General features: G+C 39.9%; 1 protein-coding gene across 7 annotated transcripts in view; it reads right to left on the bottom strand.

Annotated features, from left to right (window-relative positions):
* Nucleotides 1–26,622, bottom strand: part of TNIK (TRAF2 and NCK interacting kinase) — a 361,554-nt gene that overhangs the window by 130,867 nt on the left and 204,065 nt on the right. For all 7 annotated transcript variants that reach the window (XM_074367889.1, XM_074367884.1, XM_010947772.3 and 4 more), the window contains exons 3-4: nucleotides 21,967–22,023; nucleotides 8,499–8,624 (exon numbers count right to left, since the gene is read on the bottom strand). In XM_074367889.1, the coding sequence (XP_074223990.1) occupies nucleotides 8,499–8,624; nucleotides 21,967–22,023 (183 nt within the window). The remainder of the gene's footprint in view (nucleotides 1–8,498; nucleotides 8,625–21,966; nucleotides 22,024–26,622) is intronic.

Here is a 26,622-nt window from a genome sequence, read left to right as displayed (position 1 = left end):
AATTGGTAGGTATACATTTATTATTTCAATCAACTGATGCAAAGGTAAAGTAAAACGTCTAGGAATTTCAAATTTGGAAAAGCAAGCTAAACAGGTTTTTTTGCATTCATCTTTAAAATAGCATGTATTTGGGGGGCGGGGAGGGGAACTCCTCCTCCTTCTGAATTGTTTTTGGACTTGGAGAACATTTGAACTACAAATTCTAAGTCTTGCAAAGATATAAAGATGAGCCCCAAGGATGTGAAGTCCCAGATTTTGTCAATAGTTTCTGGATATGAACAACTTTGTATCTTGAGAATGACAATCATAGTTTGAATATACTGAGCCAACTGATATTTTTAGCAACAAGAAGCCTGCCCAAAGGATAACCCCTCTAGAAACGCTCCATAGTTGCCCAGGTCTAAGGAGACAGTCATCTCAGAGAGCCAGCACGGCAGCATTTAAGGAACAAGAGTAGTTAGCTGCACCTTGTATTTGGTTGCTGGTACTCAAATTTCTCAGTATGCACACAAGATCTTCTGGAGAGTTTTTCCTGTTAGGGGTAAGTCATTATATGTCCATTTGAGCCACAAAATCAGTCACAGAAACTAACCTTATAGACTATAAGAAATTTACAACTCTGCTTCTCAGAATGTTCTACCCAAACAGAAGAATTTGGAGTAAGGATAACGAAGCAAGTTTTTTTGACAAGTTGAAAATAGGAAAAAAGAAAAAAAAAAAAAAACACTGGACCTAGAGGACTTAGGACTAAGATACTTGGTGGTTGAGAATTTTGAGAAGTGCAACGTAAACAGGAACATAGATTTGGGCTCAAAATTCATCCAGAAGAGGAATCAGAGGGTAGTGCCATTAACATCAGCAGAGTGACTTTGGCCATATGTGAAGTCTTCCTTTTGCTAAGGTGAAAGCAGTTTAAGCATAGTTCAAATGAAATTCACTGGGATAAAATAAGTCATTTTCATATTCTTGTCACAGAATCAATCACCCATTAATTCATAAAAATGGCTCCATTAAAGCTCAACTCAAGCTCAGCTGCAAAGGATTAAATCAGATGTAGCTTAAGCTCTGTGTTTGTATCTAAGTAACTTACATTGTGTGTCTATAGGTCACACAATGGGGCAGCTCCAAGATGGGGAGACTGTTAACAATCACTCCTCTTACTATTTTAGGCACTGCTTCTATAGTTACCAAATTCAGCTTTTAAAAATTTCTACTCACAAATAATAAGATTCAATCATTTTCCCCAGACAAGTGACTTAGGCTATATATGAAGGAGGGAATTAGTAATAAAAGTGTCAAATACTAATTAAATGTGCCTCCCCACCCTCCATGAAAGCCTCACTTCTGATGCATAGAATCAGGAAATGAGTAAATTCCAGTGAATGGTTCAGAAGACTCAGCTACAGCTGATTGGATTGTTAATGGCACTACCTGCAACACTTTCTCAAAACAACCAAAAATGTTATTAGGCATGATTTTTGCCAAATCAAGATGCTACAGCAATGTAAGTCCAAACTATAATAAACTTAGGTTTGGGGGCTGTGGCCAACAGCACTGCAGATTCTAGAAAGGAGCCCTCACTGGTGAGTGCATGACATCTTGGTTCATCTCAGAATCTCGTTCCCAGATCTCACACGGGGCATGGACTAGTAGCGTCAGTGGAGCAGGCATGGAAGACAGCAGGCAGTGATGGGGCCTCCCGTGCGAGCGGGAGTGGGCACCCGCCCTCTAAACAGCTGCTCTACTGCGCTAATGTACTGCTCTTTGTTTCTTTGTTTTTAACAGAGGTACTGGGGGCTGAACCCAGGACCTTGTGCTTGCTAAGCATGCACTCTACCACGGACCTATCCCTACACCCCTCCTAATGTACTGCTACTATTCGGAATTTTGAGCCCAAGGTTTCCAAATCATTTGATTTTTCAAAATCTTTCACAGAATCCAGACTTTTGTCTGGAAACAGCTCAATTTTTTTTTCCTAATGTTGGCATAATTAAAACACCACTACCTTATGTGGACCAAACTAGCCACATTTACCTGGGCAGTAACTGGCTTCTGGGCTGCCAGTTTGAACTCAGACCTGGTCCAAAGTTATCATTTTTTTATAGGGAAGAAACAAAGTGCAGAGATGCTGCCTCTGCCAAGGTGAGAATCCAGGTCTCTGGATTCCAGGCTGGGCTTCAGCCAACTGCTAGATGTTTGTCCCTAAAACACATACAATATAATTTCCTAAATCTTAGCTCTGCAAGTCTTCACTGAGACAGTCTAATGAATGGCTTACTGCATCATTTCAGTACAATAATCTGCTCTCTTACTTGACCAACCCACATTTTGGAAGCTAATCAGACATTTATTTCCTAAGATATTCTAAGCCCCGTGATTGTTGGGGTGGTATCAAAAGACACAGCGAAATATGTGTGGTTTTGCCTTCTAACTTTAGGAAATTAGCTCATTTAATAGACGGGGCTCCTCACTCCAGTGTCTGAATGGCAGGGAGCAAAGTGGAGAGCCTCTCTTTGCTGAGACGCAGCGGAAGAAGATGGCAGTGTTGTGTGTCAGAGAACGCCTTGTTTCTGAGAGATCAGAATCTTTATTGAAAGAGCTCCCTTTTTTGATTTCCGGATCAGGCCCCAAGCAGTTGATAAGGGAGAATTACTTGGCCATTATCAGAAGTAGTTGTATTTCCACAAAGAGCTGGTACTAAACAAGAGTTTATCTCCACGACAAGACCGATAGAATTCACACAGATTATGATTCAATCAGACACCTGAAACAGCCCATGTAATTGGCTGGTGTAATATGTGCAAACCTCTGTCCTCCAGCCACAGCAAAAGAAATACCTGGGGAATCATTCCTGCGGCCTGAAAACTGGGAATGAATGGTAGATAGAGCTGCTCTTGCTTGCTCCAGGCTCTGTCTCTATATAACCCATAATAATATTTTTATATATGTAATCCTAACAGAATGCCATTAGGCCAAAGAGTTGACTATCTGTGACCTTTGCAATTATTTGCTAAAACACTCCTAAAGGGTTTAATGTACTTTTCAAAACTTATTTCTTAGGATGAAGAAAATGCTATCTACTTAGCAGCTAACAGGTCTTGCTAACCTCTTTGAAAGTTGGGGAAACTGACAAACTGAATGGTGAACTCAAAATAAATTTGTTTAAACACAAAGCTTCAGTCCTATTTGGAACACCAACTTTTGAATTATTTTTCACAACGACTGGAACTGTTTTTCACAACGAAAAGGAGAAACTTGTAGAGTTCAAGGGCTTGATTCTAGCATCAGGCAGCTTGGGGTTAGCTAATACACTGGCTTCATCACTTACCTCTTTGAGACCTCAGGCAAACTTCTTAACTTCTCTGAGCCTAATTTCCTCATCCGTACAGTGGTGATAATGAGAACAGCTAATTTGTAGAGTGGTTGTAAAGTTCCAGTGAAATAATATGACAATGCAACCAAATAAAGTACTTGGCACATGAACAGTAGGTGATCAATATTCCTTGCCATTGTAGCTAACACAAAATGGCCCAAATGTAGTGAGTCAGAGGCCTTGGAACAAGTACACACTATTATATTCCATAACCAAGTTCCCACCAATATTGTAATCTGGTATTAGTTCCCCAGCTATTAAGTTTCTGTTCTGCCTTTCATTCTTCTAAATTCCTCTTTGGTTTGTCATCAAATAGAAGAACTAGAAAAAGAAATGATGCTCTTGCACTCAGGAGGCATTCATAGCTTTGTATTTTTATCCCCAGTGACATATAAGCTAATGGATGGTTGCTGGTGCGGACGGTCAGAACAGTCCTCTGCGTGGTCACAAACCTGACATATGTGAGGCCCTCTGTCTTCCAAGCAGAATATGGGGCCTCTAACTGCTGCATTTTGCTACCTGCATTTGTTTGTAGTTAGGGAAAATGGAATGTGAAGGCAGTGCTCTGCCCCACGTGCCCAGGTTTGGAAGTGATCACTCCTTACAATGCCCCTCTGCCAACTTCAGGAAGGGCATCCGTTTGCAGAAACAATCTCCTAACCGGTCTTCCTGCTTCTACTCTGGCCCTCATCTGGTCTAGTCTCAACCCAGTAACCAGAGGGACCCCTTTACTCTGTAGGTCAGATTCTACCCCTGCACCTTCAAAACCCTCCTGTGGCCCCCTCCTCACTCAGAGTAAAAGCCGACATCCTGCCAATGTGCTGTAAAGCCCTGCCTGCTCTGGTCCTGGGTCTCACCTCCCACATCTTCTGGTCACACTCACCTTGTTGTTATTCCTGGAAAATACCAGGACTGGAATGCCCTTCCTCGAGTTCTCCACGGCGGGGCTTCCCCTGACCACCACAACTCCTTTCTGCGTCCTCATTAACCTTTCCTTGCTCTTCCAGCATTCTCAATAGTTTCCTGACTTATTACGTGTATTGTTTGTGGTCTGTAGCAAGGATGTAAGCTGCGTGCAAGTAGGGCCGTTCATCGGTTTTGTTCACCAACATATCCTAAGTGTCTGGAAGAGTGCCTTGTGCCTAGCAAGTGCTTGATATGTGTTTGTTGGATGAATGAATGAGTGAATGAAAAAATGAACATATGCACATGTAGGCTCTTGGTTCCCAGCAATCACAGCCATCTCCACGGGAAGAGCAACTGGCCAGAGTGAGAACTGGTGGGTGGCGACTCATTTCCAGGGCATAAAACCTCCTGTGTGTGCCATGCATGCAAACAGCCTTCCTGCTTTCTCCCAGTGCTGTCTGAACTGAAAATGGAGTGTAGCTTTTGCTCATTTAAAAAAAGCCAAAACTTCCAGTGCCTTTCACAGAACCTCAGGTCAAACTAAACGGTCACGTTTCAGAATATCTGCATTCTTGTCCTCTGTCCATCTATTAATGAGCTCAGAGGCCCTGAGAAAGACAATGAGCTTCACTAAGATCCAGTAAAATAAATGACAACTAATTTTCTTTCCAGCCTAAAAAAAATCTCAGCATTAGGAAAAAGGTGAAAACAAGTCAAGCTCTCCTTGACCACTCCTCTCCTTCCTTAGCCGCTGATTTGCAAAGAAATACCCCAATTTTAGTAGTACAACCTAACAAGAAAACTGTCCTATCTGGCCCATCACTCAAAGGACTGATATTAATAGTCAGGGGTGACTCATCTGGAAATAGTTGCACTACCTCAGGTGATAAGCCGGAGGTGGTTCCAAGGCTCTATTAACGCCGTCTTTTAATCTGGAGCTATAGCTCTGAACAAACAAAAAGCGCTTCTGCAGACAGCATCGAAACAGCCACCTTTCTCCACTTGTCACCTGCTGCAGCTTATGGCAAGGCAGGGGTCATTGCTACAGTGCTAGATCCTTGATCATGTAGCAGAACTTTGGTAACACAGAGATGTCCCAACTTGAGCCATCTCATCATGTCCTGCTGAACCTGCAGGCCACGGGGAAACTAAGCTTTCAAAAGTACCCATAGCAATGATTGGCTTGAACAAGAATAACAGCAGTAATAATAATAATAATAATAGTAATAATAACAATAACCAGGTTTGGACCAATACTATCACTTTTATTCATAAAACAACTATTCATATTTTATCCATAAAACAACCACCAATGATTTATAAAAACTCATCATCTCTAAGTTAGGCTACTAAATTTTTTCTCAACAAATTTCTTAAATTAGCTATTTGCATTTTTAATGTGTTTATTATAACTTAAGAAAACTGATATAGTCAAGTTTTGTAGTTAAGCCCTTACTGTAATGTCTCTTTCTTTAGTATTACAGAAATACTACTTTTACATTTTTAAATTTCACATTTACATCTACTATACAGTTAAGAGGCCACAACTAAAATCTTACTGTAACTCTTTCAGAAATCACATAAAAATATATAAAATCAATGTGACCATACAAAGTGGGTTTATTTACCTTAAAGTATATTTTTATTTTAAATTTAGAGATGGGTCTTATAGGGAAAAAAATTCTCAGCAGCTCTTTTCACTTCCAAATATTCTTCTATTGAATATCAAATTACATGAAAATCTTGTTATTTTTCTGAGCTAACATTATCGTATCCTTTTTGGTCACCAGTTGCATTCACTGTATATATTTTATCTCAGCTGGACTATAGGTGTCTGATGTCTTAAGAGAGTAACTTCTAGCCAAGATTGAGGTCTTTGAGAAGTTATCCATGAAATGGTGGTCACTGGGTCCACACAGGTTAGTACATAATTTGGCATATAGTTAGCACTGGATAATTCAGTGAATTTTGTGTTAGACACATATTAAGACCTCTGGAAAATGAGCAAGACACTTAGTGGTTAAACAGTATTTTTAGAGCCATTAATCCAACAACAACACATGGAATGAGAAGAGATGAGAGCAAGAGAGAGAGAAGAAGAAACAGGGGGTATTACAAAATCTAGGCTTCCACTGACTGGGCCCATACTAATGGGGTGGTTATAAAATTGGCAAAGGAGGTCAAATTAAGGCAGCATTGTAAACCTGTCAATGGAACTAAGCAATAAAACTTCCAATGGCAGATATTGGAAAGGTGAGAGGAGCAATCTGGGCTGCGCAGGGATAGGAATAGTGGTTTTGGTATTAAACTTACTAAATTTGTTCTTAGTGGAACAGCCAACTAGAGCTGTCTCATAGACTGTCAGAGATACAGGATTGGGGCAAGCGGCTAGGTAGACGGAGAACAGAAAGGAAAGGAAAGGAAAGGAAAGGGAAGGAACCTTTGAGAGTTTAGTTGGCCTTCCTTAGCCACAGGCTCCGCATTCACAGATTCAACCAATGAGATGGAAAATATTCAGAAAAAAAAATTGCAGAAAGTTGCAAAAATCAAAATTTAAATTTGCCCACAAGTCACCAACTATCTATGTAGCATTTATAGCTATTTACATAGCATTTATATTATATTAGGTGTTATAAGTTATGTAGAGATAAAGTACATGGGAAGATGTGTACAGTGTTATATGCAAATAGTATACCATTTTATATAAGAGATTTGGGCATTTTGCTATCCAGGTGGTCCTAGAATCAGTTCCCCTCAGAAACCGAGGGATGACTGTACCTACAGAGTATCAGATACTGTCATAGGTGTTTTACTCGTGGAGTCTGAATTTAAATTTCAGTCATCCACACATTAGTGATAGACAAGGAGAAAGATTCACGCAGCGCTTGGTTAGACCCCAGCTCCACCATTTCCAGCCAGACCACAGGGCAGTTTATTTAGCTCTAGGTATTTTCACTGTAAGAATTTTTGCCACAAGCAGTTTTGCCACACAATGAATTGGCCCCAAGACAAATCTGCCATACAAGACACAATAACTACTTAACAATTTCGTTTGACAACAGCCTTCGAGAGCATTAATGATGGATTCTTGTGCTAATTTAGATACAACAGCTTGTTCTGTAATGTCCTCTCTACCAAATTTGTCATGCAGTATTAGAAGCTGGAGGCAAAACAAGAATCAAGCTCCTATCCACCCCCTCCGCAAAAGACGTGGTTATGTGATTCCTGATGAGTGTAAGTATTTTAAAGACGGTAAAAAATTTCTTGCAATTTGATAGTGGAGAACGTAATGTGGACAGAATTTTGGTATTTGGCACAGAATCTGGCTTAGATGATTTGATGAAATATAAGGACTGGGCCTGGGAAGGAACATTTAAATATAGTCCAGATATGTACCACCAGTTATACAGGTTACAGAGACTGATAAGAAACAGCAGCATCTTCATCTGTTAATCCTACTCCCCGGGAAATCTAAAGAGACTTAGGACAGAATTTTTTCATATTGTGAAGAACTTAAATCCAACATTAGATCTTGAATCCTTAATGATGGACGTGGAAAAAGTCTAAAATATACCCGAATACAATGCCCGCTTTCTCTAAAACATACCTGAATACAACTATGACCATAAATCTACATACATTTTAAATGTTTTAAAATATTTTTTGGAATTTTCATTCTTCATGATGAAATCTTTTTAAAATTATTAATTTTTCATATTTAATTTTGTCCCTTATTTTATTTTCTGTTCATTATTTTATATTTTACAGGACAATTGTCTTATGGCCAATTAGTTGTGTGATGAAACTGCTTGCAGCAAAGATGTTTAAGCAAAAATATGGGACATGAGTTTACTTCTCTGTAAACCTTAGTTTTGTTATCCAAAAAGTAAAGATAGTAATAATGTCCACCTCAAAGAGCCTGAATAAATGATATAATTCATTAAAAAAATAGCATGGTACCTAAAATATAATAAAAACTCAAGAAAGGTAGTCATTAGTGGGAAAAAACTGGCTTTAGAGATGGTCCACATTAAGGGATAGAAGGTAGAGATACTGAAAAGATGGAAAGGTATTCAAGGAAATGGGAGAAAACCTTGAAAACACAATGTTATGGAAATCATAACACCTAATCGAACTTAGTATTGAGGATGGAGAAATGGACCATTCAGTCTTGGTTGTTTTTTATGTAAGAAAAGCAAATTTGGACAGCACTACATACCCAAAGTTGGTCATCCATGCCTGGTGGGTTCTTTTTGATAAAAGCACCATAGTATGTAGCAATATTCCGGTGATGAGAATATTTCTTCAACATGTTAATTTCTTGTTTGATTTCTTCCTCTTCATCCTGTGTTAGAACAATAAACATTCTGTCATGAGAATCCACTGTCATTAGTAGGATTCTGTCTTTCATCACCAGCTATATCCACTATGTAATTATTTCTTTTAGTTTTTTCTCCTATGGTACTAAACAAGCATAATTATCATATAACTTGACTTTCTTTCTTGACTACAAAGAAAAAATTTACAAGACAACACATTGGCAGTCCAAGGGGGCTTCTGTTTGTACAGCAAGTGAACATCGCATGCAACCTGCTGGGGAAAAAAAATTCTCATCCCTTCCCCTGGAAGAGATCAAGGCAGACAATCTATTGAGATAAAATTCACTCTAGGCCTCTGGGAACTAAGTCCATCAAGTACCTATCACTGATCATACTTGGTATAGGGTAGATTAAGAAAAATGAAAAGAAAAAAAAATACAGGCTCTTCAATTTAAAATTTGTTGGGTTCATTTTCTTTGAAGTCTCCTTTTATTGAAGTCCCTGACTGAAGACGATGAAAGTCAGATGGGAAAGGGAGCAAGAGTAAGTTCCCTAGATCTGAGGATGTGCGTAGAGCAGGAGCACCGTCTCACCTTCAGGAAACTACACATGAAAAGAAAGGGGGAATGTGGCAGTGCCACGGATGTGCAAAGGGATAACCCTCCTGCGGAGTAAGTTTCCTCACTCAGATGTCATTCATTCCGAGTTTCCATTTGGAGCCCACTAACTTGCGCCTTTTTAGAGGACCTGGCATCACCGGTGAAGACTGTGTGTTCTCCCATAATTTCATTTTGATGTGTACACATCAATTGGACTTTTAAAAAGTATTTTATTTTTGAGGTTGGTGGAAAAAAATTTCTAGCCCAGGCAAATTATCTGAGATGCAGCAGTAGGACTCTCTGAGTGTAAGACGTTACATCACCATTACCATTACTCACGGTGTGTCTCCGTCTGTACCCTCGCCTCCTCTAGCTAACTTGGCCTCCCTCCAGTGTCTCCACACTGCTGGGCCCTTCCGGAGTCTCCCATGTGTGTCTTCTTTCCCCTTCCTCTTCTGCACATACTTTCTACTCATCATTCCTGGTTGAGTTTAATCGACACTCCTCCGGGACATTTTCCTGAATTCTCTCAGGTAATGTCAAGTCTTCCCACTACATCTTGTCCACCTCCAAACCTGCACACATATTTGTTGGTACTGGAATAGAGGTATGGGTCACACGGTGTCATAATTGCCCTTTTCCTTAACACTCTTCTCCATGGATTGTAAGCTCTCTTCTGCCTTTAGATCTCAGTTCCAGAGTCCCTTCCCCAGCAAAGCTCTCTCTGATCTGCCTGACGTGGTTCTAATCCCACAGAGAACGGCATGCCTCTTCCTTTGTAGCATCTACCAGAATTACCATCCACATTTATCTGTCTATTCATATGATTGAAGCCTCCCTTCCGTACCAATCCATAAAAACTATAATCACAGCAATCCTTCCTGCTTTTGCTGTCTATAACATCCCAGCATCAAGCAACATGCCTGCAAATAAATATGAATAAAAGGATGAATACCTGCAAAGGGCCCACTCACTTACAGCAGCATTCCTTACAGCTTGAAAGGAACTGATGGAAATAAGATGAGGAGAGTGGTGAAATGCTGACATTTCCTGCCTACACAAAAATAAGCTTTAGGAAAAAGCAATGGAGAGCTGCAAACCTAGGAGACCTAAGCCTGTTATGTATCATATGGCTGAACTAAGTCGAGGACTAGGTACTCTCAGTATAGACTGTACAATTGAGATGCTGAACTATGGAGAAGCACGTGGCCTTCACAGCTTCTGGAGGGGAGGAGAGGAGTGAGGGGCTGGGCTGGGGGCTGGGGGAGGGGATGGCACACTGCTGACCAAAGAAATATTCCCTGAGGTTATCAACGCGGGCCTAAGGAGAGAAGGACCTTCACAATCCTTCAACTTGTTGAAGGGTCCCTGCAGCAGGCCTCAAATTGTCTGGTGATGGTGCATATTAGCTATCTGAAACCCACCATGTGGGGCCAAATAATCATGGATGAATGTAGGATGCGAGCGGGTGTACTTTAGGGAAGCCTAAGTAGAAGGGGAGAAAACAAACCTGAGGGTTTCCGGGCAGCCTGGCATCGACAGCTGCTTTCCACTAAAGAAGAAACTACAGGAGACAGTAAAACACAAGTCACTTTGCAATGGCAGCCTGACGGTCTCAGCTTCGGTCATTCTTAGTGAGGAGCTGGGCTGGTTCTATAAGTATTAGTTGCCTGCTTCCTGGGTTCTTAACGGGATGGTGGCTGACGTGGGAGAATTAGAGGGGGGAAAAGTGCCTAATAATGCTTACCATAAGAACTTATGAAACAGTTAAACAACAGTGTAATTCAGTACACAATCAAATCCAACATAAATAAGTGTTGGAGATCAGAATGGCGTCAGCATGTTCTCCATCACTTCGCAAAGGTAAACTGAGTTGATGTGACAATGAAGGGGGCATATGCACTGAGTCAGGAAAATGAGTGGGGGCAGGCGGAGTGCATGCTCAGTTTGGGCTCCACTCCTTTCTGGCTGCATGATCTCAGGAAAGCAACCTACCTTTTGGAACCTAAGTTTTCTCATCTATAATGAGACAGATTTTATACTATTATTACATGCCTCAGTCCTTTGTGAAAATTAAAGTATGTGAAAGTTCTAAAGTGTAATACAAAATAAACATTCTTATTAATCTCCTCCACCAAAAAATAAATAAATAACAAGGGTAGGAGGGCAAGGATGTAAGTAACTTGAATTTTAGGTTTAAATCGCACTGTTTCCAAACACAATTATGGAACCACTGTGGGTCATGGTTATGTAGCTTTATTACAGAACCTTGAGCTTGATCTTATATGACCTTGTAAGTGAGCATGCAACTTATCAGGCCTTCAGGGCTGCTGTCCATCCAGATTTCTAGTCTAGAGCAATGACGGCCATAGTTATTCAGTGAAATCGGAAGGGAGGTACTTACTATGACCATAAGAACTCATTTAACCATTTCACAAGCAGTCCACTCTCTCACAATATGGCTTGTTGAGGGAGATGGCTGATGATTCTTTCAAAAAGACAGAGATGACAACAACTGAGGCCAGAATTAGATTACCAGTTAGAAGAAAGTTATCTTCTGTTTTGTAAATGGATTACTCTTATGTCTTCAGAATTAAGCACTGGATGAAGCTCACTGAGAAACTAATGACCACTGGGTCATAATGAAACATAAAGTAATGGTACCAAATTGTCACAAATTTTAAAAAGAAGTAATTTTAATAAGCCAAGTCCAATACTCTGGGAAGAACCATTGTTTCAATCAGAAGACTTCAAAAATCTTGTCTAGGTCAACCTCAGGCATGGCCATTTAAATTCTCCATGTCAGTTATTTTCACCTGTAAATGGGAATAAGAATACCTATCTGTTACTCTCAGGGCTTAGAAATAATTAAGTATTTATTTAAGCAAAGCTTTATAATCAACATAAAGAAGATCGTTTTTCTCTCATGATCGTAGGAATCTATTTATTGCTTTGTATTTGTGGCAGACCAAAAGCAAAAATGGCCTGGATATTTGGTGGCCTCCCACATGAAGAGGTGGGGTCCACTTATCCTTGTCTCTGTGCTTGGCTGTGTGACTTGCTTTGGCCTATGGGACGTTGGTATACGTGATGCAGCAGAGACTTGAATAGTGTGTGTTGGGGTGGCCCTCTCTTGTTGCTTACAGAGAACACTTTCTTGTGAAAAACTAGAACTGGCCTCCTGGAGGATGATAAAATGTGAAGAGACAGTGGTTTTCAAATGCAAGAAAATGGATGATTCCAGGTAATGCTTTCAAGCCACTGACTACCTTTGATGACGATATGATGATCAAAACCATGGTCATAAATACAGCCAAAGACAGCCTTATGTGATGTTCTTCTGTACCAGAGGCTGTATGCGTATAATCTTATTTAATACTCAGAACAGCTCTATGAAGACATGTTTTTAATAATCCTATTTAACAAATAAGAAAATGAGTGTCAGAGTTCATTCCTATATTAAATGTTAGAACTAAGATCCAAAGCCAGATTCGTCTCATTTTAAAGCCACGGCTCTTAATTCTATACTGAAAACTCCTAAACAGGAGAAGGGGAGTTACTCATGGTGATAAAAACCAAAGCTGCTAATCACGAAAGAAGAGTCGAGGAGCACCTTAAGCTTGGACTGAAGAGAAACCTGCCTTTGGTCCTCCAATTACAGAAGCTTGTCAGCACATACTATTTGCTTGTGAATGATTTCAGGGGATAAAGGAGGGATTTTTAAGTTGCATATTTATTACACAGGGGAACACACTTTAAGCACCTACAATATGGTAGGATTAAAAAACGGAATTAATAAGACACTTAATATTAGTGTGTTCTAATTTGCCTAATGTTCAGCTCTCAATCCATGGAACGGGGATAAAACTGCATGTAATTCTTTCAACGATCCAAGGAACTGGTCAGTTTACACTCTACAAGGAAGTATGAGGTGCACAGACTCCTAAGTGCCACTATCCCCCAGCTGTGCAGACGCCGGCTAGAACACCTGTGGGCCTGCTCACCGCCCTGCTTCCCGCAGCACCTGTTGGCATTAGGCAGGCATTTGTCTGAACTTGTCTATCATTCTCACCTTTGATGCTGACTGAATGTGACAGAAAGATTGAAAAGACAATTTATCGTTAAAGAATCATTGATCATTAGAATTTGTAGGGATTACTGACATCTTCTAGGATGTGATTTAAAAATTTTTTTAAATAATTTTAGTGCTGAAATCCCTTCCTCAACTAGAACTTTTATTCAGGATGCCAATATACAACATCAACAAAAACTAGACTTTTAAAGTTAGTAAATAGTTATTTTTATAAGTTTAACTATGTAATATCTGGTTATAAAGTTAATCAATGACAACAAAGGGAGTATTTTAGTGAAAGCAAATGTAGAATTTTTGAAAAAAATTTAAAATCATGTGTCAGCTTCAGTATCTTATTCATTTTCAGTTTTGTTTGTTCTGAAGGATAGAGAAAATCTTTATTTCCTAAGATAATTAATTGCAAATAATAGCAATTACTTTTTAAAAGGTTGCCTTGAGATTTCGGTGGAATCTTCAGATGTAATGACACTCTGCACATGACTGGAGTAACCTAGAGCATGGACTGAGAGGTTGCCGTCTTCTAGTGCATTCAAAGGTGGTATATGACATACAGCTTAGTTTTTTTTTTTTTGAAATCATAGTTTACTAAATGTTAAAATGTATGAAAAATTAAATGAGACTTAAGCATATATGGATGCTCTAATATTATCTCAAGATGAGGTTAAGCACCTGTGAACTATATATTTATAGATTCAAGGACACAGACCCCGAGTGGTTCAATTGGTTGCCTAAGTCCACATCTCTTCACCGCAGCATTGATAGAACTTGGGACTTTGCCACAACATCCTGCAGGCAGCACTTGGATTTGTTGTATGTTAACTCTAAACTAAATGAATTCATTCAACAAATATTTACCCATCTACTATATCCTAGGCACAGTGCCTAATAATAATAATAATAATAGTAATAGTAATAATAATAATAAATAATATATGATATATAATATAGTCATCCTTCAGTACCTGTAAAGGATTGATTCCAGGATCCCTCATGGATACCAAAATCCACAGATGCTCAAATCCTTTATGTAAATGTTGTAGTACAGTCAGCCCGCCGTATCCATGGGTTACACATCCTTGGATTCAACTAACACTGTGAGCACAGAGGGCTGACTGTAATGCAACAATGGACATAACAGAGTCAAGCTCTCCCACCATGAAACTTACTATAATCTAGTGGGGAACACAAATGAAAATCAAAGAATGACACAAATAACATGCAAAATTACTAACGTGAGAGATATAGGTAGCTAACCTAATGGAGGCACCAGGGAAGACAGCTGAGACATTCAAGTGTGAGCTGAATTTTAAAGGCCATGTGGTGGGGCAGGGTATAGCTCAGTGGTAGAGCCCGTGTTCGGCATGCATGAGGTCCTGGGTTCAATCCCCAGTGCCTCCGTTAAGGGGGATAAAAACTAAAATAAAAATGACCTGTAAGTCTTTATGAAGACCTTGATGCAGACCATATGGGAGTTACCCAGTTAAGAAGAAAACATATAATGTAATGTGACTGAGGAGGGATTGGTTTCCTGGCAGAGAAGGAGTGATTGTCTAGGCCCCTTAGCTGGATGAGGTATTGGCATATTGTCTCCTATGGGAATCGTTGGTGCCATGGAGTGAAAAATAAAAAATGTCTGCAAGAGACACCATAATAATAACAATATGCACAAAAAGTTTTAACCCTAGAAGTGTTGTCATTCATTTGGCCAAAATCCATCACAAATCCTCAAGACTCCTCCACCTACAATTCAGCCCACAGGAATGGGAATGGGTCTGCTTTTCTGATCCTATTAACAGTATAAATGATAATGTCTTCCCTTTTAGCTTTGGTTACCAGAAAAAAATAACTATCAAAGTTGCTGTGGCTTGTAATTTGAATTTGTTTTTCCTTTATCCGTCTTTCAATTCATTTTATTTTCTCTGGCCTCTTGCTTTTACAAATATAATACCATTTTGCATAGCATCTGCTACGTGCCAGGCCCTAGGTCAGCACGCTCTGCAGGAGGTGCCAAGACGGCTAATGCCCGGTTCCTGTTCTGGGCTCATTAAAGTCAGAAGGCTTTAATGAGAGAGAGAAGACTTTCCACAAAGGGAAAACAAAAGGTGAGCTTTGAGTCATTAAGAAAGCCAACATATTGATGAGGAAGTCAGCCCTACCAATGCCACTAATCTACCCATCCTCTGACCTCACGTAGTTGTCACTTTATCAGGGAACGTACTGGCCACCCAGACAGGTCAGATTCCTTCTTAAATTCTCTCTTAATACACTCCATACACTCTGTGAAAGTTAATCAGTTAATCAGAACTCTGATCAAATAACTGTTCAACTGTTTGTCAAATGTCTTTCACTCAGTGCTGGAAGGTAAGATTACAGAAGATAGTGCCCGTGTCTGCCTTATTCACTGCTCTCGCCCCAGAGCATAGCACACTCATTCATTCTTAAGTGAATGAATGCATGCACTACTGTGATTTCATCCTCCAGCTTCTGGAATCTAGCCTCGCTTTCTCTCCTAGATCCTGCTCAACATTAGGTCATTCTGACAGCTGCCTATGGTTCAGTAAGACTAGTAACTTTGTAGCTGAGGTGCTGAAGACAGGGCTGAGTCAGACGACTGACCATATTAACAATGAACTAACCCACACATGGTAACTACAGCATGCGTGGCACGTCGTTCTTGGACAGGCTCCCATCCCCCTGTACAGCTACACAAGTCCAATGCGCACTGTAACACCCTCTTCAGTCATGCTGCCTGCCCCATTCCGCCCTTCACTGTCTCTTACCAGGACTAGTATTTATTGAGGAACTGTTATGTGCCAGGCACTAGGTATTATATAATTTTAGTCTCAAAACAAGTTTGCAATGTTTGTATTCCCACCTAACAGGTAAGAGAAGTGAGACTCAGAAAAGTTTAAAAATTTGCCCAACGTCAGGAAAGAGCAGAGTGGAGTGTGAATCCAGCTCTATCTGAATCTGAAGGCCATGCTCCCAAGAGAACTATGAATTGAAAAAATAAGTTTTAACCCTAGGAGTCTTGTCATTCATTTGGCACCCCATCTCTCATTCTTATAACAGGGCTGTGGGGAAGGTGGGCACACTCTGACCACTGGATCTGAATTCCAACTCTGCCATTTCTGAGCTTGGGCAAGTGATTAAGGATTTTTGTGCTTTCAATTAATTCCTCATTTGTAAAATGGATATATTAGCAGTTCCCCTAATGAGAGTTTTCTCAAGGATGAAATGAGTTAATATATGTTGTATTAAGTCCTAGGAACACTGCTTGGCACATAATTAGCACTCAATCAACGTTAGCAATTTTTATTTTGGACCATGGCTCTGTTGTTGCTGTTACTATTAATATTACATTCTGGGCTCCCAATCACTCCACTGAACTGCCTCCCTTTGGGAGGGAGGAACTGAATGTGCCTGGAGCAGTGTGTCCCCCTGATTCTTCCAAATAACCCAAGATGAAAAGATTCTTTTTCTTTTTTTTTTTTTGGTCCCGTTTCAGCAACATTCAATAAGCCCATTAACTATGGGCAAAGCACTCTACCAGAAGCTACTGGGCAAAGGCCACTTCCTCATTCTTCAAAGGGAGATGCAGGCTGGTCGTAAGCTTCACCTGCAGGAATTCAGTAAGACAGAAATAGAAACTCAGTCCAGCAGGGCTCAAAATGGATCCTCCTAGTAGGCAAATCTCATCATATCCCTTTGCTGTTTAACTTCTGGCTCCCACACTGGCTCTAGCAGTGGTGTGGGGAAGGGGCCAGGACGTCCAGCCTTCCACCCCTTGTGAAAAACAATCCCCCTCCTTTTATCTCTTCTATGTATTGGATTTTTGCCTAAGACTATTTGATCTAAGGGCTCTTCTGGGAAAATTAAAAAGTTCGAAAACCTCGTAAAGCCCTTGCCACAGCGTTCAGTTTCTTCATGACCTGGCCCTAACTTGTCCAGATTTATCTTGTATCACTCTCTTCTCCACATTTTTTTAATCCTAAAAGTAAACTGTGTGATCATTTCCAGGACGTGTTCCACGCTCTTGCAGCCTCCATGCCTTGCCACAGGCTGTTTCCTTGGCCGGGAACACCCCTAGTCTGATTGTCCTCCTGGGCTTACTGACTACCCCTCGCTGTCACCTTGAACTTCACAAGTAATTTTATTTATGAGTTTTATGACTTTATTATAACATGGATTACCTTTACTTATGAATATTTAGGGCAAGGTTATATTATTACGAGTTCCCCTTCAGGCAAAGGACCACTTTTTCATCCTTGAATTTCCAGTCTGTCATAAAGTAGGTGTTTAGAAAATGGTTATCAAATAAATAACAGTTAATTTTAAAAACCACATTAAATTAAACAGTAAATAGCCTTCTATATTAATTGAAGATCTATGATGATGTAATAGGGTGGACTTAAAATACTCAGGCTGAAATATTCATTCCACTATTTACATGTTACATTGAGCAAGATACTTCGTATGCCTGCTTCTCTCATCACTACAATGGAGTCTGGTGGTTGTTGAGGGCATTCAATGAATCAATACAGAGAAAGTGTTTTGAAGAGTTCTGGCACATGATAATCACTCCATCAGTGTTAGCTACCATTATTACTATTTTGGGCCGAAATACAAAAAAATAGTAACTAAAGAGGCACTGTGTGTAAGGACTAAACCAGTTTTAAATACATCCACAACATTGAAATAATGTGATATCATGGTAATATAATTCTCTTGTTTTTGCCTGCACAGCATCCTTCCTACCCTTTGCTCCAATGGCTCTCAGGTTTTCCTTTGAGGAAGCCTCCTTAACAACTCTTAGTCCTCGTGGTAGGTTCCAGTGTCAGACCCCAACCCAGATGTGGCTGGAGAGAAACAGGGATTGGTTTTGGGATGGTGGCATGACCCAAGCAGGGCCCCAGACATTCAGATTTGCACTCTTGCCGGGTCTAAGGGTAATGAAGTAATGAGAATATGAGCCTGGAGCTGCTGGTGGAAAGAAAGCAGAGCCCAGAGACGGAGAGACACAAAATTCCTAATCAATCATGTCACTTCCTAGATCCTGAGGTTTTTTTTTTTTTTAATATACATAAGACAATAAATTCTATTTTCAGCTTCATTCAGTCTGAGGGGGGCTTTGGTACCACAACTCAAAAGGTCCTGAGTAATGTGATCACAACCAGTCATTGTAAAGGTGAAAGTCTATGATATTGAATTATTATCTTATTAAGTCCCATATGGGCTTCAGGGTATCATTGTAAAGGGACTAGTTTACACCATTAATTTTGGTCCAAATGAAGATGGGAATTATTTGCAGGGATGTCAGAGAATCATAGTCTCTTCATGGTGGCCAGAAAGCAGTACATGCCAGACACTAGAAAAGTATTCCCCTGACTCTGGTGTTCACAAAGCCCCTTGAGGAGCTTGTGGAAAAGGCAGGTTCTGAGGCTCCACACAGAAACTCCGCACAAGCCCAGGAATCTGCATTTCTGATGAACAGCCCAGGGGTGCTCACAGACCACATATGCTGGGCATCCACTTCGAGGAACACTGCCCTGGAGGGCTCAGTTTTGTTTACATGATTAGAGCACACAAATCCAGCTGGGAAGGGACCCCCAGAAAGTGACAAAAATGCAGACTTCTCATAATTACTTCAGAAACTGAAAGAACTTCAAAGATTGAGTCTGAGTTTAAGCCCTAATTCCGAAGCAAATATTAGCAAATTTGGAAGTGTCTCAGCTCTTAAACTGAAGAACATCAGCATGACATCCAGTTTTCTCTGTGACTATTCTCTATTAGAAAAGAAAATGGTATTGAATAAAAATAATCATTTAAAAATTGATTTCAAGTTTCTAGCTTTACCAATTTCATTACAATAAACTATAGTAACTTTGCAGTAGATCACTGCAAACAATTAACAAAGACGACCTTTGAGAATTCATCTCAGAGCAGCTATAATGAGCACAATTATAATAATTGGTAAGAAGCTTTTGCAGCATTCCATAATACACAAAAGACAACATGGCAAAATGAAATAGATTGTTTTCTGAGGACACCACATGAGTTTCACAAAGGAAATCTTATGTTGACTGTGATGTGTAAGGGGGTGATACAAAAGTCATTTGATGCTGTAGCATACACCATGGGAAATAAAAAAAACCATTTCCTGATGTGTATCCTTGTCTGTCTTTGTTAAGGGTCAGTGGTTATACAATGGCCGATGATGTGCCTGAATCAGGGACTATCCAGCCCTTTCAAAAGAGGTTCCCCAAGAGAATTAAGCCTAAATACTATAAAGCATCCATTGTATGCAATGGGCTGACTCTCCTATGCACTGAAAATGGTGCTAGCTCTCTATCATCCTTGGGAGAACTAAGAAAATGGCCTCTAAGTCATTTTCTGTAGGACTCAGTTGCCTTGTGAAACCCAGCTTAGAAAGGCTGACACTCCTTAAACTGAAAATACACACTCTGAGATAAATTGTTGTGTAACTTTTTTGATTCCAAGCAACGTGGTCTAGCAGTAGTAAATGTTTTCTGGGCAATTTGAAGTCTCACAAATAGAACCGGAAAAAAGTGATATTCCGTGCTCTCAAGTCACACTTTGTGTATCAGTACATAGCTCTGTGTACACTCATGTACTGTGGTTAATGATGTCAGCGGAACTCAACTGTAGTTCTGCAGAACCACACAACAGAAATCTACAGCATGAATGTCTTGGCCTCCATCCACATCCATTAGCTGCTCAACTGCCAAGTGTATTGCATTATGTGGAGATCCTATTCAAACAAAGGGAAATACTGTAGTACGACTTCAGCAAGTTTGCAAAATACATTCTTATATGTTTTGTGGCGGGAGCTTTGTAAAATATTTACACACTTCTAGTGGGTTTCTGTGTAGAGACTGAGAGTATCTGGTCTTCACTTTTGTGTCAGACCCCTGCTGATTAACAATACAAGTAACTACCATTCTCCCTTCATTCCTGACTAATAATAGAACCCAAATTAACTGGACACCCTGGTGGAATGAAAGACTACACTCCCCAGCTTCCCTTGCAGGTAGGTATAGGCAATAAAAACAGACGTAGAAATGCTGCACATAAGCAGAAAAAATTTCACTGGAAGGGACTGTCTTCTGTACCCTTCTCCCAACCACTCTCCTCCTCTTCTTTTTTTTTTTTTTTTACCTGCTAAAGAATGTGATCAATGGAAATTCAACACGTTGAGTCATGCAAAAAACTGTAAGTATGGAAGCCTTGTGTAGAATGAGGGACCAGAAAGATAAAAACACCCTCCTGCTCCACCACACGCTGCCATACACCCCTGGGCTGTTACTCTAGACTCCTCTAACATGAGAGAGCGTAAAGCTTTCATCGTGCTTAAGCCTGTGTTCTTTTGAGTTTTCTCTTGCAAGTGGCAGAACCTAACCCTAATTAATATAATCTAAGTGCATTTTCTTACTTAGTAAAGGCCAGAGGAATTAATAAACTAACTGGGATTAAATATTTGAACTGGTTTGCAACCTCTGAAAGTTGACTAGTGCATTTAGGGCCAAAAAAGGGAAGGTTTACTTTATCTGGGTGGTTGCTTATAAACACATGGGGATAAAATTTTTTACTTGTTAATAAATGCATCTAATTAAAATGCATATAATTTAAAGAGGAATTCAGATAATAAGTAACAATGAGTAAGGAAAGGAAGTCAGTACAATGGTGGTATGAATTAAATTAGTGAAATCAGTATCATGGTTAATGTGTAGCATGTAGTGTATATTTATCACTGGACCAGAGAAGGTGTGAAATTGAAGTCTGACTTAATGACATACTGTTTTCCCTATTTGTATCCTGGTTCTTGATACCTTTGTGTGACCCATTCATTCTACCTCTCTTTATATTAAGTAATCCACTTCTGGGCCAAATGGAAGACTTTGGTCTTTTAGCTTTAATGTACAGCTGACAGACATCTTAGAAAAATCCCCAGGACAATAGAAAATTATTAACATGTTTTTGAAGTCCAGTGAGTCCTTTCAAGTCTGATTTTTGCTCTGTACTCTAGAAAAGACATTATAATATTTTAAACAAATCTGGCAAAAAAAGATTGAAAGCATAAGATTGTATTTAAAATAAATTCTATTCCTTAGATTGCTTTTGATCATCCAGGCAGAAAATTTGTTTCAGTGTTGCTCACTAATAAATAAATATTTGTGGTTATTGTGATTATTTGGTCGATAATATTTTGGGGAGGAAAACATTCATGTTACATATCCTACTAGGGTTTCAGAGCTATCCAAACTCTTGTCTACTCCAGCGTTAGGTAGACTTTGGGGAAAACTGTTAAGACCCACCTCTTCTGTGTAATCTCAGTATTATTCTTTTAATACCTTCAAATCCTACTCTGTCTTCATATGCAAATGTCCTTGGTTGTGTTTATGTAAATTATTGGCACACATTGTTCTTCTCTTTGACTACATAAGGCAGCGTAGGCATCTAATTTAATTAGAAGGATTTACTCATGGTCATCTCGGTCAGCTGCTGAATACTCTTAACTTTGTATGTTAAGCACAAGTAGGGAAAGGTCTCAGATGTTTTAAAAGATTCTATTTCCAAAAAGTGATTATTATCTCTATCACTAATTTCTCGATTACAAATATATAGCTATGAGATGGCAAGATAAAGATACGTTACCCCTGTGACATCCATAACCTTAATGGCAGCAAGCTGGCCCGTTTTGACATGACGACCCTGTAAAGAAAAAAAAAAAAATTTAAAGACTTTAATTCTGATGAGCAATGTTAGCATTAGATTCCAGCTGTAAAGAACAATTATGCAGATTAATGTTACAGAGCACCAAAGGGGAAGGCAGACACACACACAAGTGCACACACATACACACATAGAAATCTCAAATGCTTTGAAGATCAATCCCTAATGTTTATTTTGTAAAGCATCTCCATCACTTTGTCTTTTGGGTTTATTTTTATAGTGGTTGTCAAGTCAAATAAAAAAGACAATTGTTGACTAATTTGGTTCTACTTCCTCTCCAAGGTGTTTGGTAAGGGCTTGAGGGAGAGGTGAATTTCTATGGAAGGGGAGCTAGATCTGAGTGGAGGAGACACAAGTATTTGCTTGGTTGGGAAACACTATGTAAGGAAACTTTCATTTCCATGATTATTAAAATATCTCGTATCGTAACAGTCTCAACTGGATATGATTTTGCTACTATTCACTTGAGACTGTTAATTTACCTGTATCTTAACAGGTGGCCTAAAATAAAACAGATAGCAATCAACCCAAATTTGTGACCAAAGAGATAGTATTGCCCATAAATAACTGCTTCCCCTCTGGTCTTTGGAGCCACAGTGAAGCATCTACCACCTGACCACATGGAATCGGAAGGGAACAGGGTGTGGTGAGGGGGCAATCCCAGAAGAGATTTCTCTGCACCTGCTCCTTGAGAAACACCAAGTATCCATCTGGCTCTCAGAGAATAGTGAAGATGGTCAGTACCCATCACTTCTAAGTGGATTTTATCTGTGGCTTCTAAAATACCTACCATGGCTATCAGCCAGTACAATATACCTTCCAAGATCAGCTGGATTCAAATCCCAGCCGCATAACTTTAGGCAAGTCCCTTAATCTTCTAGGCCTCAGTTTCCTCATCTGAAAAATGGCAATAATAATAATAATATAACTCACAGTATTGCAGGGAGGATTAAAAGAGATAATGTGTACAAAGAGCTTGACAGTACCAGGCACAGAACAGGCACCAGCAGATGCTGGCTAAAATTATGCATGGGTCTGTCTTGTGATTAATTTTAAATGTCTCATCATCGTATTTCCAGTGCCTGGAGTGGGGCCGATCCTGTAGATGAGGTGACACGTTTGTGGATGAACATCAGTAGGTGATGGAGGCATGTCTCCTGGAAGCTGGGAAGAGAGGACAGGTTTGGTGCTGTTGCCGGTCCCTTTCCTTCTCATATAGCTCAGCTTTCCCTGTGTAGCTACTCTGATTCCAATAGTGCTTCCTTCACTTTCAACTCCCATTCTGCTCCCTTTCTTTCCTCCTCACTCAAGAAAGAGCACAAAGAAGACATTAAATCAGTAATCCAATATGGGGCCAGGCACAGCCTGCATCCATATTTCAACTTTCAAGAAACTGACGGATGGGGCTGAAGTGTTACCACACAAAGAGCCCTGGACTGGAGTTCCACAGGCCTGGGTCTGCCCCTGACCAGGTGGTTCATTGAGGGCAAATGACGTAACCCATCAGGGCCCTAGTTTCTCCATCTGCAACATGTGGGGAGACTGAGCTCAATGGTTGGAGGTGGGGGGCAGTACATATCATTGTTAACACCTCCCCTTCCACCCCAAGGAAAATTAGTTTTTACAGTGACTGAGTGGGGAGAGTAGTACTGTTGGTATTTAGTGCCCAGGGACCAGCCATACTAACCTCCTGCAGAGCCTGGGTCAAGCTCACTCAAAGGAGAAGTGGCAACAGCACCCTCTGTTGATTAACACTGAATGACCTCCAGGGTTGTCTGTCCCATTAAGAGTATGATGCTGTAATGATGACTTAACAAAGGAATCAGAAACTTCTCATTGGGAATAGAAAGTCTTTAAAGTAAGGGCCTCAAACCAGACCTTAAACATTAGCCATTTCTCTGCTATAGCACTGAAGGAGGGCAGGGGAACCACAGATAAACACAGAAGGTCTAGCTGATATGACCGCTGAAATTCCTTCAATGGTGCCATGCAGCCAGGGAAGGGGAACGCCTAGGTATGTCTTGCAGGGACCTTTAAGAACTGAGCCACACCACCTTGGTAGGGGCCAACCTGCTCTTATCGTGTGGTCCTTGACACTAAACTGTTTGTGTTCTCCAAAACTATTGTATTGTTTCTTGCCTCTCTGATAGTGTTTTCTTGGCCAAGGATGCCCTTCATGCCAGACTCTGCAGTAAACTTACTCACTTTCTAGATTCAACTCAACCATCACCTCCTGTGAAGCCTCACTGTCAATCGCTCCTGGCCTCTGTGCTGCTAATGAGCATGTCCTTGTTTCTACTGTGGCATTGAGCCCAAAGGACCAGGGCTCACCCTTTCCCTCTGTTTTTCCTTGCCTCTCTCTCGTGCTTCCCCTCTGGTTTCATGTGCAGCAGAATCTTTTCCCACCCAGAATCTTAAATAGAATCTTCCTGGCTCAGGCAGGGACTTGACCAGCCAAATCTCGTCCCAAATCCCACTCTTCCCCTGTGGGAGTCCCTGAGGCACCTCTGCCAGCACACAGTTTGAGAGATGTTACACTACATTTTTAACTCCTTAAGCAACAGGACTCTTTTTTGAGTGAAGAATTTGTTACAAGGACATGTCAATACTTAGTTCTTTCCATCAGCAGCCAGGGAGCGAATAGGATGTAGGGATACACTTTACATTTCACATGTAAACGGCATTGGGCACTGGGCAGTTCTTGGTTTGAATTAAATATAAATGTCTGTGACTTTCGTGAACTTCAGGTAGATGATTGTTTTTGTTTTAGTAACTGCCATAATGTCATTGAAGGCAACACTGGGAAAAAAAATAACCTACTTCTCCAATTTATATTTCACTTCCAACCTGAAGTAACGGTTCTCAATGTGTCTGACAGATGACTGAATAATACACCTTGGGGATGGCAGTTGGGCTTAAATGAGATCCTGGAGGTGGAACAATTAGCAGCCTCAGCTCAGTCCCAGGCAAGGGCGTCCTGTGTTCTGGAACAGGAAGGCTGCTGAGCTGTCAGCCTTTGATGGGGGAGGACCGCAAAGGAGGCTGCCCAGCGTGAGTTGCCTTTTACATCACTGGAGAATGCCAAACCAAATTAGGATCCAGATGAGGGCAGATTTTGACGGAATGGCTAGCAATCAGCTGACCTAAAGATCACCAAAAACCTGAGGCACAGTCATTGTTAAGACAGTGATTAAAGAGGCAACTTCATAAAGTCACAAATAAATTGAGTAGGAAAAGCCTCTAAGGTGTCTAATCCAATCACCTTCTTTTAGAGACGAGGCCAAAACCTCACAATGAGGATCTAAACCTAGGACCCTTTCTCATCTATTCCACTCCTGCCATCCAGCTCCAAATTGGAAATTCTCATCATCAAAATTTAAACTTTATTTATTGATTGATATATATTTGATTTACAATGTTGTGTTAGTTTCTACTGAACAGCATAGTGATTCAATTTTATATATATATATATGTGTGTGTGTGTGTGTATGTAGGTATGTGTGTGTGTATGTGTGTATATATACATATATATATATATATATATTCTTTTTCATTATAGGTAATCACAATCTATTGCATATAGTTCCCTGTGCTATACAGTAGGACCTTGTTGTTTATCTGTTTTGTATATAGTAGTATCTGCAAATCTCAAACTCCCAATTTATCCATCCCGACCCCTTTTCCCTTTGGTAACCATAAGTTTGTTTTCTATGCCTGTGAGTCTGTTTCTGTTTTGTAAATAAGTTCATTTGTGTCATTTTTTTACATTCCACATATAAGTGATATCATATGATATTTGTCTTTCCCTTTTTGACTTACTTCACTTAGTATGATCATCTCTAGGTCCATCTGTGTTGCAAAAAATGGCACTGACTTATTCTTTTTTATGGCTGAGTAGTATTCCATTGTGTGTTTGTGGAGATTATATATATATATATCCATCCCACTTCTTTATCCAGTCATCTGTCGATGGACATTTAGGTTGCTTCCATGTCTTGGCTATTGTAAACAGTGCTGTTATGAATATTGCAGTGAATGTATATTTTTGAATTAGAGTTTTCTCTGGATATATGCCCAAGAGTGGGATTGTTGGATCATAGGATAAGTCAGTCTATTTTTAGTTTTTTAAAGAATCTCTATACTGTTTTCCATAATAGCTGCATCAAACTACCTTCCCACCAACAGTGTAGGGGGTTCTCTTTTCTCCACAGCCTCTCCAGCATTTACTGTTTATGGACTTTTTAATGATGGCCATTCTGACTGGTGTGAGGCGAGGTGAAGTCATTGTAGTTTTGATTTGCATTTCTTGGATAATTAGTGATGTTAAGCAACTGTTCATGTGCCTAGAGGCCACTTGTATAAACAATTTTTTAAACAAATCTTTTCATATTTTACTTTACCTGAATTAAACATGAACCATTCATCTTTGTTTCACAGGGCAACAGGAAGGATTTATTATTACAAGAGAATTTTGGAGTGAAAATTCAATCCTATTCCTAATTTTAATTTATTTCCATTTATAGGAGAAATTAACAATATAATCATAGAATCTACTTAACTTGGATCTAAAATACATAT

Source organism: Camelus bactrianus, chromosome 1, assembly GCF_048773025.1.
Source record: "Camelus bactrianus isolate YW-2024 breed Bactrian camel chromosome 1, ASM4877302v1, whole genome shotgun sequence".
NCBI classification, from domain to species: domain Eukaryota; kingdom Metazoa; phylum Chordata; class Mammalia; order Artiodactyla; family Camelidae; genus Camelus; species Camelus bactrianus.
Note: the sequence above shows the minus strand (reverse complement) of the source record. Positions and strands in the feature narration are given on the sequence as shown.